Source organism: Microtus oregoni, unplaced genomic scaffold (genome assembly GCF_018167655.1).
Source record: "Microtus oregoni isolate MIOR12 unplaced genomic scaffold, Mior012 000010F_ref0000083, whole genome shotgun sequence".
Taxonomy (NCBI): domain Eukaryota; kingdom Metazoa; phylum Chordata; class Mammalia; order Rodentia; family Cricetidae; genus Microtus; species Microtus oregoni.
The window spans coordinates 12029733-12043957 of NW_024543069.1; the positions used below are offsets into that span (position 1 = coordinate 12029733).

At 44.0% G+C, this 14225-nt stretch overlaps 1 protein-coding gene across 1 annotated transcript in view; it reads right to left on the reverse strand.

Moving 5' to 3' along the window:
• Window positions 1–14225, reverse strand: part of Ppm1l (protein phosphatase, Mg2+/Mn2+ dependent 1L) — a 201985-nt gene that overhangs the window by 41754 nt on the left and 146006 nt on the right. Inside the window, exon 2 of the mRNA XM_041659137.1 lies at window positions 11749–11923. Coding sequence (XP_041515071.1) covers window positions 11749–11923 — 175 coding nt within the window. The remainder of the gene's footprint in view (window positions 1–11748; window positions 11924–14225) is intronic.

Here is a 14225-nt window from a genome sequence, read left to right on the forward strand (position 1 = left end):
GAACTGAGCTTGGAGCTTCCTCTTCGTTGGCTATCTTTCATAATGCTGGGGGAGCAGGGTCAATGTCTTAAGTCTTACCCAGCTATGGACCTGCAACACCAGCCTAACAGCCAGGCTGTGCCCACTGGTGCAAAAGAGGAGTGACTGCCATGGGAAACCAACCACTTTTCAATTGGACTTGATGTCTGTCCCATTTGAGGGGAATCATGCCTTGTGCCACAGACTTGGTCAAAACACTGCAGCTAGGGAGGTCATAGGACCTGGGGTAGGGACGAAGTGGGCAGACCACCTCTGATGTTTGCCTAAAGGACACCCTGGCAAACTGCTTTGGGGGCACACCCTGCACTGAGGAGAGACGCTTCTCTAGGCAGTACATGGCTGTAAACACGAAGACTCCCGGTGGGTCAAAGAGATGAAAACAAATGATTGTTTGGTGCTTGGTCCTATATAAGACATTTTTATCATTCCCCACAAGCCTTAAGGAATCTGAGGAGGCGGGTTTGGGAGGAATGTAAGAGAATAAATTATTAAGCCAGGAGTGCTCTTTCGATGTGCAAAAACTGTTGCAATCAGGCACGCAGCAGCTGTGAGCACCTCCACAAGGTTGTCAGGCGGCCAACAATCTTTCTCTGAGGAAGGGGAAGGCCTAGGGAGGTCCCAGCCCTCCCTAGGGAGCTACAGGCAATTAAAGGTTACTGTGGATGGGGGTGAGTCACATTCCTCAATGACACAGCCACAGATAAACTGCCCTTGGCTCAAGCCACACCCCCTTGCTCAGGTGAGATTTGAATACACAACCTTGTCTGCAAAGACACAGGGACGAGTTTCTGTTTATGAGTCAATACATGGGCAATGATTTGCTACTTTACCATGGGCTAGTTCATCTTGGAGTCCTCAAAAGGCTGTGCTCATGGCAAAATACACATTAGCTCAGAACTTAACTCACCCAAGGCTTTCTCTACTCCCTAGTCACTAGGAAGATTCTGTTAACTTTCATTTAAAATGAAACAAACAAAAAAAAAGGAAATACATATAATGAAGTTAAAAATATAAGCAATATACTGTCATCAAAAAGAAAAGTTAATCTTTTCATAATTTTTCCATCTAGAGTAACTGCGAAGAGTTTCTGATAGGTGACCACTTCCTTTTTATACACGTATAAAAACACACGCCTAAGTTGTAAGCCATAGCTCACTGCGTTGCTAAGAACGAAGAGCCAGCTACCCGAATTCATTTCTCAAAGAAATGATCAGCCAAGTTTTTTTGTTTTGTTTTGTTTTTTTTTTTTTTTTTTGGGTTTGAGCTGAGTAGCTGTCCTGCTGAGCTGTTATATCAAGCAAAAAACACCTGTTCCTTTCACATTCTAAATCTACAAGGTTGTCTATAGATGCATTTGAGAACCTTTGTTAAAAGGAGTCTATTACAGGTGCATGTAATAAACAGGTAGGACCTCAAGTAAAGAGTGCAGCAGGGAGCAGGGAGAGCCAAGCACACCATTTAACAGGAGGTCAACAAGGTAGACAAACAATTGTATAGCAAAAAACAGGAGTGAAGGGCTTTGGAGAAATAAGAAGCTGAGAGTACAATGAAAAAGAATACTTAGGCTCTGTCTGGCACCTGGAAAAGCCAGAGGAGAAGACAAACAAAAGAAGAAAAGTCACAGCTTTCCGAGTCAAGAATCAGAAAGGTAGACAGACCCAACAGAACTTCATGGAGGCTTTCAGCAGCTACACTAGGACATGGGGATCCGAGGAAAGAAAAGTACACTATCTCAATAAAGGACAATTATTCCTTCTCTTTAGCATGGCTTACGGTTAATCTGCCTTTCTAGGGGTGGCCCAACTGAACTAACTCATGTTTTGGGTGGCTTGGAGTGCTACTGCCATCTACCAAGGCCAGAGAAATAACTTTCCCTAATGGAACTCCACAGAGCCCTAACCAAAGCTGCTGTAACATCCTCCCCTCTAAAGAGGGAACCCTAAAATCATTGAGGAACCTGACCAGGATTACAGTGATGGACCGGCCTGCCTCCACTTTAGGCTTAAAAGCCATCTTTTAGTAAAGACAAACTAGGCTCATTAGGTTTATGTTTTTTGTTTTTTTTTAAAATATTTATTTATTTATTATGTATACACTAGTCTGTCTGTGTGTATGTCTGCAGGCCAGAAGAGGGCACCAGACCTCATTCCAGATGGTTGTGAGCCACCATGTGGTTGCCGGGAATTGAACTCAGGACCTTTGGAAGAGCAGGCAATGCTCTTAACCACTGAGCCATCTCTCCAGCCCCCCCCCTTTTTTTTGTTTTTTGTTTTTTTTTTAATATTTATTTATTTATTATGTATACAATATTCTGTCTGGGCTCATTAGGTTTATGACTAACCCTCTGTTTCTCAAGGATTGGGCTATTCCCCACCTGTAACCTTAACTACAAATGATTCTATACTGTTCCAGGAAACAGCAACCATGTCTTGTTTCAAAAAAACTATTATAATCACTGTGCAACCCTACCTTTGTTTCAGAAGGTTGTTATGACTACCTACTGTTATGACCACCCTGCAACCGTGTCTTTGTTTCAGGAGGTCTTTATGACTGACTTGTTCTGCTTGTTCTGCTACTGCAACCCTATTTCGCCTGCCAAACCCTCCACATGGAAACCTCCTACCCCTGAACTATAAAAACCTTGTCTTCCTCACATCCGATGCTGACCTCTTAACCCTGCCTTAGGTAGAGGCAGCCTATGTACACGAATTTAAAAAAAATAAAAGCTCGCTTTAATTAATTTGGCCATGATAATTTGGGTTGGTGGTCTTTCTCCTTGAATCTTTTGGATGAATAATAGTTCCCAAACATTTCTGGCTACCAGCCAAGACAGGACTTAGGGCATTTCTGGTTTATGGCCAAGGACATAAATTGATGCCCCTATCTCCAAATTGCCTGTTGCATGTCTACCTCATGCCTTCACCATTCCTGCCTCTGGAGAGGTGGCCCTACCTGCCATTAGGAGATAGGTTCAACAATCTACCTGGCTTTTTTAGGCCGAGTTAGGCCACTGTGTGGGACAGATGGGATAGTCCTGCATTGAGCACTAGACTGCACATATTTACATGTTACACAGAAAATGTAAAAAACAAGCGACTTACCTAAGCTGTTATAAAGTAGAAAATGACCACAGGGTGAAGTCACTTGCATTTGGTAAATAATTCTTTGAGATTCCACCTTCTGGTCTGGGCTGGGGCACTTCTTACCCACTGTCTCCCATTATCTCTGTCTGACCTTACATTAACTGCTAGCCAGGAGGCTACCTGAGCCTAGACACAGCCTTGGTCTATCATTTGCTTTTTCCCCAGGAATTACACTGACTCCCGAAGAACCCATCCAGCACAGGAGCACAGGCAGATCAGGAAGGGACATGAGTGATGTGTGTGGCTCCTGACCAATGTGGGGATAGGAAAGCAGCTCAAAGGCCCTGGGTGTGATCCATAAGCTTCTTAAGAACGTAGCTCTGAAGCCTGGTCTACAAGAGCTAGTTCCAGGACAGGCTCCAAAACCACAAAGAAACCCTGTCTCGAAAAACCAAAAAAAAAAAAAAAAAAACCAAAAAAAAAAAAACCCAAGAACGTAGCTCTGAGCCGGGTGGTGGTGGCGCACGCCTTTAATCCAGCACTCAGAAGGATCTCTGTGAGTTTGAGGCCAGCCTGGTCTATAAAGTAAGTTCCAGGATAGCCAGGGCTACATCGAGAAACCCTGTCTCAAAATGAGAAAGAGATAGATAGATAGATAGATAGATAAATAGATAGATAGATAGATAGATAAAGAAGGAGGAGGAGGAGGAGGAGGAGGAGGAGGAGGAGGAGGAGGAGGAGAAGAAGAAGAAGAAGAAGAAGAAGAAGAAGAAGAAGAAGAAGCAGCAGCTTCATTCTGCTTATTAAACAGAACTTTGTAATTTGTTAGGTTCCTCTTTTTACCCCGGCTGTCAAAGAGCTGAGGAGAAATTGGGGAACTCATTACAGAGCATTATAACATGTGTGCTGCATTGTTCTCTGTGGTTAGCACATTTACTTTGTGCTGTATGGCTTTGCTTTTCTGTCTTACAGTATTATGACTATTAACTATGGAAAAATCATACCTTTAGGAAACACATCAGTTATACATGATTAGAAAGGTAATTTATGCTCCTTTTTTGAATGAAATCAATTGAGCTCTGGCAAGGAAGAAGCACACTGTAAAGAATAATTCATAACAGCAGCAAAGATTAGCAATAAATTCAGACCCATCCTCCCAGCTCACCTGTCCTTCCCCACAGCTCAGACCCAGCACCTGACTAGAACCCGGTCCACAGTACATGTACATGCGAGTGGACAGTGGTTTCTAGCGATTTCTCTGTCGTTTGCCGGCTGCTCTTGGACTGATGACTACGGGATTATAAAAGCACATTCAGGAGCGTCTCAAGGGTACACACGACAAACACTCTCCATCACGCCGGCCTCATTAGAAATGGCCTAAGCCACACAGCAGAGACAAGGCCATTAACTAACGAAATAAACATAATGAATTCCTCTGGCCATTAGACAGTGACTTGAAAACAATGTATCTCCCAGGGCAATTTACCAAGAGAAATCATGAGTGTTCAGTAGCTGCAGAGACTGAACTCAACAGCACACAGATGACTTCAACGGCAGCACAGTCCAGATCTTCAAAGTCTGGTATTCAGCCCGAGGACGCTTTTGTTGGACTCTCATACAGTAAGAGGACAGTCTGTATATAAGAAACCCCGTCATTAAAAACTCATCTTATTTTTCTCTACAAAGTAAAGGGCTCGTTCTTAACTTGCATCATCTTAAAATTCGTAATATGCATTGCAGTAAGCCCACAGAATGTTGGCTATGGAAACTCATCAGGGCACAGAGAGAGACAGGAGGGCATTCCCGCTGTAGACAGAGCCAGCTACTCGGCGGGAGTCACCTGGTCCAAGTATTTTCCTTGATGTGTATACGGTTTTCCTTAGTCCTTGTAATCAAATACTTCATCAGAGACAGGTAGCAGCTCTACTTCTCTCTTGTGGCAAACAATGACAACTTGATTAGGAAGATAAACATAGCTCCAGCCCAGGTGTCTTAATCACCGGAGGTGACATTTGCTGATATTCTGAATCTCAGTGTTAATTTGTGGCAGTTCACTCAGCAGAATTCGTTGAAATTTGAAATTTTCATCTTGCCCCCTCCCCCCCATAAAGTCTGCACTTTATAGTTTCAGAGTGTATTTGAAGCTTTCTATTTTAAAGACCAGGAAGCAATTGAAAAATGAGAACTGATTTTCTTCTTTCAAAACTCCCTAATCAGACACTTTTGCAAGATTCAGTTGGAATTATAATTTTTCCTGTGTTGGGAATTTCATAAATGAACAGGCAAAGCTGATCACATATTAATGCAATCTAATCAAACTCATTAAAATTAGTTGGAGAGAAAAGCTTAGAACGTGGTAGGTGGCAGAGGACAAGAGCAGGTCTGTAAGGCCATTATGGTTCACAGTCACAGAAGCAAAAAGCGAGCAAGCATCACTCAGAGCCTGCCTTTAAAGTGTTTAAAATGCAGCCGGCATTAACATTCACACTGAACAGACAGTTCAAAAGACTTACGGGCACTTTTGGGATTTTCTGATTTATTGGATTTACTGGATCAAACCTTCCCAAACCCCGTTCTTCCTCCTCTGCCCATTTACTGGTCCCTGCAGTACCAGTCCCACTGCGCTTACCTGTCCTGTTTCTGCCAGCTGTTGTTTTGGGAGCTTCCTACACCACGTGTGGACAAAAGCACCCACCCACACCACCACCACCACCCCACACACAAACACACTTAGGCAAATACTCTTTATCCTGAGTGAAGGACCCATTGTCACCTGGGTGGTCTAGTGGTATGTCAAGCCTGACTCGGGTGCTCAGGCGGTCAGCTTAGACAGAGGAAAGACAGAGTCACCTATTAAAGCCGGAAGAGTCTTAAGAAACCAAGGCTGCTATTTCACAGGGGACGAGCCAAGCACAGACACTCAGTGTCCCACCTCTGAGTCACAGGCGTCGGGTACTTTTCAAGCTGTGAGACTGTTTCCTATTTTACAGGTAGGAAAGTTTAGTTATTCCTCTCCATCACCTTCACCCAGCACCAAAATTAAAAAAAAAAACAAACAAAAAAAACAGGTGTTTAAGATCCTGAATATAAAAGAAAAATGAAAAATAAATAAATCAAATACAAATTGGCTTTGCTTAAAAGTTGGAATAAAGGGACCCAGTGCACAGCTCAATCGGTAAAGAACACGCCTTGTAAGCGTGAGGCCTGGTCCTCAGCGCTTGGGTGGAGGGGAGGGGTGGGGGCAAGAATTAGTGGCCAGAAAGTTCTTGGTTTGTAAGTGAATCCTGGCCACCTGTTTTCTCCATCCCTTTCACGTGGCTAATAACTAGTTACATTAAAAAGTCTCTCTATATGGGGATGAGAATTGAAATATGAATTAAAAAAAACCATTAAAAGGGGAAAGGCAGAGTGACTGTCACATAGTTACCCAAACAGGATGCCAACCATTATAAATAGTTTATAAATTCACGGAGAAGTAAATTCAGTGTTAAATTTTGTAAAAAGATATAAAATTGGGCATAAGGAACTAAAACTCAGCAGAGGAAAATGGCTAGAAGGAAATGCACTGAGGGCATTTTTCCCTACTTTGAGAATGTCCCCAAATGTATTTCTATTACCCTTATAATAAAAAAATAAGTCGGATTTTAACGGTTGGGCAGAGAACCAGAAGCTGGTAACACTGCATAGTCAGGACCATGCGTCCCTTTAAAAGTCCCTTTTGGGTCCTGTTTTTTTTTTCTCCCTTCCACGTTCTCTAGTTCCTGTCAGGAGTTCCTGAGATGAGACAGACTTGACTGAAGATAAAAGTGAGGAAGCCTCAGTGTTTCCCTCCCTCAGGGCCTGTTTGAGATACAGCGGAGACACTCAGTCCTCTGTCAGAGTGAAGAACTTCCTGCAAAGGGCTGTTACTGCGCTTTCTAAGATGCTCTTAGAAAACCTGGAAGGGCCCTAAATAATTCTCTGTCTCCTTCAGGGTCTAGGTGACTGGGTGTGTGCAGTCAATGGCTTTTAGACCGCTGATTACGCTGACACTAATGGCTCAATTAAAACACAGATGTAACTCTCAGGTATCATCCATTTCAAGGGGAATAAAGTAATCTCGGTAGGGGGGAACCCTTCAGCTACTTCCTAAATTGCTAACAGCACATTTCCCTTCCTCTTCTAAAAGCCATTTCTCCAGAGAGCACACCCTGTCTGGAGTGTCTTCTCCAGTCTCACTGGGGAGCTCTCAGGCATTTCTAATGTAAACCTCCATCAAGAGTCAGTCACAAGGCAAAACCCGAAAACCTGCAGCTTCTTCCCCGTGGTCCTCAAGTCTTCTGGGGAAGCTGTGTGACTGCCTGGTACCTCTAAGGGGATCTGCGGGTCTGCTTGACCTGAGGGCTCAGGTTCACACAACCCGCAGCCAGCAGAACTCTCTCCTCTCCCAAGTGTTACTGCTGCATGGCCAATTCCCACACCCAACCTGTCAGATAAGAAATAAAAACCCTTGCTGGTCTGAGAAGAGAGCTCAGGAGTGGAGAGCTAAGCTGAAGTCCAAGAAACTGCTGTTTCGAGGCAAAGAGAAGCAAGATGCTACCACCGGGCACCCTGCAGGCCTGATAGGGGAGCAGGCCTCTCTGCTCCTGTTGCCGGGCTTCTGCTCCAAGAGGCAGGCGCAGACTCAAGCACCTTCAAATAAAGATGGCCCACCGTCATCTCAACCCCTCCCACACAGAGAACGACAAACCACGGTACTATATCCTGAGCAAAGAAAACCATAGGTTATGTACTTATTCACGCACAAGCAACACAAGACAATTAAAAACAGAACAGAAGGTCCCTTCCAGAAGCATAAATAATAAACAACAGGGAGAAAGCTTCTCTCCTGCCCGCTGTGGTAAAGAACAGCACCCAGCGGTGCTTCCTCGGAGGCCTCGGAGGGTGGAGTGCTGTTTCAATGGTTTTCACCAATCAGGTCATCGTGCTCCTTCCTCGGCGATCTTCCCGTGCTAACTCCAACACGTTAAAATGTGCAAATAATAAATACTTCAGTGTAAACAAAGGCAGTATTAGATCAGAAAGGATGCATATTTCACATTTACCATTGGTAATTGTCAATGAAAGAATCTAAAGCACCTTAATGAGACCCCACGAATGACAGCTCAGAACGTTTTCTTCCAAACATCCCGTGGCTTTCCTACGTCTGATTTGAGTCGTTTTTGAGACAGAGTCTCCAGCATGAGTCTGGCTGGCCTTCTGATCCTCCTGTCCCCATCTTCTTTCTTTCTTTCTTTCTTTCTTTCTTTTTTTTTAAACTTTATTTAACCTTATTTCATGCACATTGATATAACGATGTTAGATTCTCTGGAACAGGGGTTACAGACAGCTGTGAGCTGCCATGTGGTTGCTGGGAATTGAACCCAGGTCCTCCGGAAGAGCAGTCAGTGCTCTTAGCCACTGAGCCATCTCACCAGTCCCCCCCCCCCCCCCCCCATCTTCTTTCTAATTGGTAGGTTGTGGCCACGGACCAACGTGCAGAGCTGCAAACGCTGCTTTTGTTCGATGCGTACAATTAATCTCACTCCCCGTGCAGCACCGATTATTTGCATATTCATGTGCAAATACAGGAAAAAACGGTGGGATTGTCTCCTTTTACTCAGCTAAAAATGACACCGGCAGCAAGAGAAAGGCCACAGAGCAAACACGAAGTTTGCATCCACCTGTGGCCTTCAGAAAGCACAGCTACGCAAACTTTCCACCTCAGGAGACCAGAAGCATCATTCCAGAACTAGAGGGTGTCCATGAGACCATATTCATGCTATCAATTTACAGGAAAAACGGGCTTTACAGACGTTTAGTTACTTGAAGCCACATATCTGGTTGGCAGCAGAGTTAGGCACAGAATCTCTATCTTTTGTTTCTACAGTCCCCACAGTGACACCACTCAACAGGTGGGCAGGGACCTCTTGAGTGAGGCGTGTGTCCTTCTAACAGGGGTTTCAGAAAGATTTGCTTGTCCCTTCTGTAACAGAAATTTACAGGCAACCAACAGCTGTCTTACAATGACACAATTCATGACCCTGAGTCTGCCGATGCCTTCATCTTGAAACTGTCATTGTTCTATATGATAGGAAATGGCTTCAGCGCGATGTCAAATAACAACAACGTGTAGGGTCCAGGTGAGACGGGAAACTCTGATGTGTTTGTCATGTCTGTAAGTTCTGTGCCGAGGTCTGGATGCAGTTTCATCTTTCCCCTGTTTTAAGACAAGGTCTCTTATAGCTCACCTCAAATTCATTTCCTTGCAGAGGAAAACCCTGAGCTTCTGGTCCTGTCTCCACTTCTGGAGAAATGGGATTATAAGTACATTCTACCAAGTCTGGGTTTGCACACATCGTTCTTGCCTATTTCCCCAATCTTTGATGAATGTCAAGTTGCTGGATATTGGATATCTGGACTGTGGGTAAACAAGGTTTTAAACTTATTGTATTTAAAGGAAAAGAGAAAAAAGTTCATTTTAAAAAAAGGCAGGAGCAGGGGAGGAGAAAAGGTTCTGAGCCAATACTGTAGACAAATGTTGAAGTACTCCCCCCCCCACACATTAATTACATTTGAAACATTTGGAAGCCACAGATGGTGATAACTGCCATTGAATCACTCAGGTTGACACTGCAGTGGGTGAGCAGTAAGGACAAACCGACCTCTCCAGAGACTAGGGTATTCCTAACTAACAATCCATCCCCCCTCACACTGGGACAGTGGAGTTTAAACTGTGAGGAAGCAGAAGCCAAGACAGCATGGGAAGAGGCCAACTATGAAGGATCTTGGTGTGGGAGGGTTATCTCACAGTACTGGATGCTGTGAGCTTCTATTCTGGATCCTTCTTTTACGATGCAATAGCCTTCTTCTGAGTAGCAATATCTTTTTCTATTTGTCTTCCTTTAGCTAAACCAGTAGTGCATGAGCTATGGAGGAGAAGGGGACACTGTCACTTATTCATCTGCCCGCATCCAGTCTTCACCAGACCCACCACCTGCTCAGACAGACAGACAGCAGTGACCAAAGGCGAGCAGAGCTCAGGCTCTGCTTTACATAGATGTCGCTTAGTTTCTCACAGGTTCTAAACACACTCCGAAAAACTTTGTCTCCCGAGCAAAGAGGCCCTAACACCACCTTAACATGGTCTGAGAGACTGGAAGGATCCAAATCTGGCCTTACGCAGCATTAGTGGCATTAATCAGCCATATGAATTCTAAGGACCTCATGATCAAATACCATATCCCTTATTATTAAAACAACCCAACGGAAGATTGGCTCAATTTTATGAAATGAAAAACAGAGGTTCTAAGAGATTAATGTTCTAAAGATCAAGACAGCACTAAGCCTGGAAACGTGGACCCTTGGACTCTCGTGCCTGGGTTTATTCCTGCTGCTTCCTGATTAACTCTGCACTGAAGGATTTGTCTCTAAAGGCCAAGGCTAAGAGCGTGCACTTGTCTGAACACGCCGCAGGCCCTTCTGATGCACAAGGCTCTGGGTTTATGTGGCACTGGGATCAAACCAAAGTCTTGGGCATGCTAGGCATGCTGGGTAGTTTGTCAGCCTGACACAAATTAGAGTCACCTGGAAGGAACAGCCTCCTTCAGATTGGCCTGTGGCATGTTTGTGGCAACGTTTTTTTTTAATTTTTTTTAATTTATGGTTGACATGGGGGGTGGGCTCAGCACATTGTGGGTGGCGCCACCCCTGACAAGGCCCTGGGTTACACAAGAAAGCAGGGTGAACAAGTTATGGGAAGCAAGCCAGCAAGCAGTACTCTTCCATGGTCTCTGTTTCAGTTCCTACCTTGAGTTTCTGCCTAGACCATCCTGAGAATGTGAGATGGAATATACCCTTTCCTTCCCAAGCTGTTTCTGGCCGGCATTTTATCACACCAACAGGAAACAATTTAGGATGCTGGGCAAACACTCTACCAACTAAGCTACACCCTAGCCTTAAATTTCACTTTACTAAATGTTCCAACGAGTCTAAATAATATTGCACTCAATATCAATAAAACTGGCTTTAGCTCACGGACTATATAACAGATAAAAACGGTGTGGTAAGGGCGTCTGCCCATGGCTTTGCTAAGTCCCAGTGGAGGGGACAAAGGGTCTGCAGTCAACCAAATGTCTGCTGTGGGATCAGAGAACAGACGGCATTTCAGTTGTTAAAAACAGAAGGCCGAATCCAGCTAGAGCTTCAAGGGGTTAAACAAGTACTACTTGGGAAAACACAATCTCTGATATTAAAAAGAAATTACCCAAATCAAACAGAGCTGTCCACCAACTACCGGATATAAAGGTCTTCATCGGGCTTTCAAAACCGAAGTGACTGCAGGGTTAGAGCAACGGCAGCATAGCTGATCAACGGGGAGAAACACCCCATAAGCAAGAGCTCACAGGGACTTGATATACATGAGGGCCATTGCCCGGAACTGCGGGGAAGAAAATCACCAACAACTGGTAACATCGAGTCCAATTCGCCCTTAATCACCTACTTCAGAATAAAGGCATTCTGGGGAGTGGTGTGTGCGTGTGTGCATGCGTGTGTGTGTGTGTGTGTGTGTGTGTGTGTGTGTGTGTGAATGTAATAACACACATACCTGCTTCGTCATAGGATACCGTCAACTTTTCCAGCATTTCTCGGTCTATGGACAGGATCTGCTGCTCCAGAATGCTTTGGTAAGACAGAACACTGTTTTCTTTGTCTTTCTCATAATCCTGAAGATGCTGCTTCAGCGCCTCTGGGAGCCTTGATTTTACGTATTCGGCTGCAGTCTGTGGGTAAACAGAGAACGTCATCAATACCTCTCGCCTTAGGTTTTCCTTTACCTTCAGGGTCTACAGCGAGAACTCAGAGCACTTCAGGTCCAGCCGCCAGACACACATCTTGCCGCTGTGAGTCTTAGACTGCACAAGTGCAGTAAGATGTATCTTCACTCTGTCAGACCCCAGACCTCTTTGAGTTTTCTATCTCGTTTAAAAGACGATGGATTCCAGGTTTACAGAGTTAGTACTATGAGCTGAAGGCCAAAATTAGGATATGATTGGTGGTCCATACTTGAAAACCCAGTACAAGGTCATCCTGGCTATAACTGTGAGTTCAAAGTTGGTCTAGGCTATATGAAACTGACTCAAAAACCAACAAATATATCAAAAAATCCACATCTGCGGCCACTAAGAAATTTCAAAGACCCTGATAATGATGATCAATCTAGTTTGGGCCAAGAATAAAGCAAAGACCCGTCCACATAGTTTATAGTCTAAGTCCTGTTAATTGTGAAATATTTAAGGTATGGGCTAAAATTAAATAAAAATCCCTCACATTCATAGACTAGAGGAATATTATTATTAGCCAAAGTGATCCATGGATTCAGTGCAATCCCTGTCCACAGTGATCTATGTATTCAATGCAACCCCTACCCAAAGTACCAAAGATATTTATCACAGCCATAGAAAAATATCCTAAAATTCATATGAAACACAATCTCAAATATGTAACATTAACAATTTTGATTTCCAGATTGTAGAAGCCAGAGGGGTCAAGGACACCACAAGAAAACTCACAAAAATCTACTAACCTGGGCTCATAGGAACTCACAGGGACTGAACCAACAACTGGGGCACCTGCATGGGACTGACCAAGGCCCTCTGTCACAGCTGTGTAGCTCGGTCCTCTTGTGGGACTCCTAACAGTGGGAACAGGGCCTGTCTGACTCTATTACTGACTTTTGGGACTCTACTCTTCATACTAGGTCACCTTGCCCAGTCTTAATAAATGGGGAGGTGCTTAGTCTTACTGCAACTTGATATGCCATGTTTTGTTGATACTCATGGGAGATTTCCCCTTTCCAGAAAAAGAAACAGAGGAACGGGTTGGGGGTTAGGTGGGGTGAGTAAGAAGGGGTATGGGAGAGAGAGGCTGGGAGGGCAGGAGGGAGGGGAAACTGCAGCCAGGACGTAAAATAAATACATAAATAATTAAAAAAAATACAGGAAAAAAGAAAACAAAAACAAGCAGCTGATTTTCTAGAACTAGAATCCATGGTGGTTATCGGGGTGGGTAGTGGGGGATGGAGTGGGAGTTATTGTTTTTTTAAAGAATATCTTCTCATTAGATTGGAGAAGAAAGTTTCAATAGTTCCATAAAGAGGGGTGACCATAACTAATACTGGTATATTGTATTCTGAAAAGTGAGCGTGGCTGTTGTGTATGACGTGGTCATCACTGAAAGGTAATTTTTGTTCATTTATTTTGTTTCGTTTTGAGACAGGGTCTTCCTCTGTAGCCCTGGCTGGTCTGAAACGTGCTGTATAGACAAGGTCAGGCTTAAACTGATGGATCTCCCTGCTTCTGTCTCCTAAGCACTGGGATCAAAGGCATGGACCATGGCACCCCGCTGGTAATGTCAGTCAGTTAGGGTTAACCATTCAACAGTGGATATAATTTCTGTCAATTGAAAAGAAAAACAAAATATGTGTACTTTAAAATATAAACATACATGCATATATATGTCTTGTGACTCAATACAAGGTCAGAGAGCTTCTCTGTTTACAGAATAAGATGATCTATATTCTTTGGAAAATATACAACAGGTGCTATGTATTGGCCAGGAAGAAACCATGAAGGGCTGATATGGTTAAAAGCAAAGCTATTGAACACAAGAGATGCACATCTCTTCCATGTAAAGCACACACTCCTACACATCAGTATGACGAGACAGGGAAAGATACATCCCAACCGCAGAAGGTACTTCCTCCTGCCTCTATTTCAGGAATGCTCTCACGGTGGTTTCAGTACTGTCATTTAAATTGTATTTTCTTGTAACCTTCCATAGCTTTCCCCTTAAATGTTTCCATACCTTACTGTGGAAGGAAACTCTCTGGACAAAGACAACTGGCGTCCCAGAAGGTATATATACTGGAGAGTGGCGGGCAAGCTGTGTTTGGACCACAGAGCCGCTAACAGTAGCGTCCAACACTTATTTCCAGATTCACAGTTGAATTCCCTAAATCAGATGCTGAGGATGTTACAGCTTCAAAATATCACCAAACAGTGCTCACTTTCTCTGCCAGCCAGC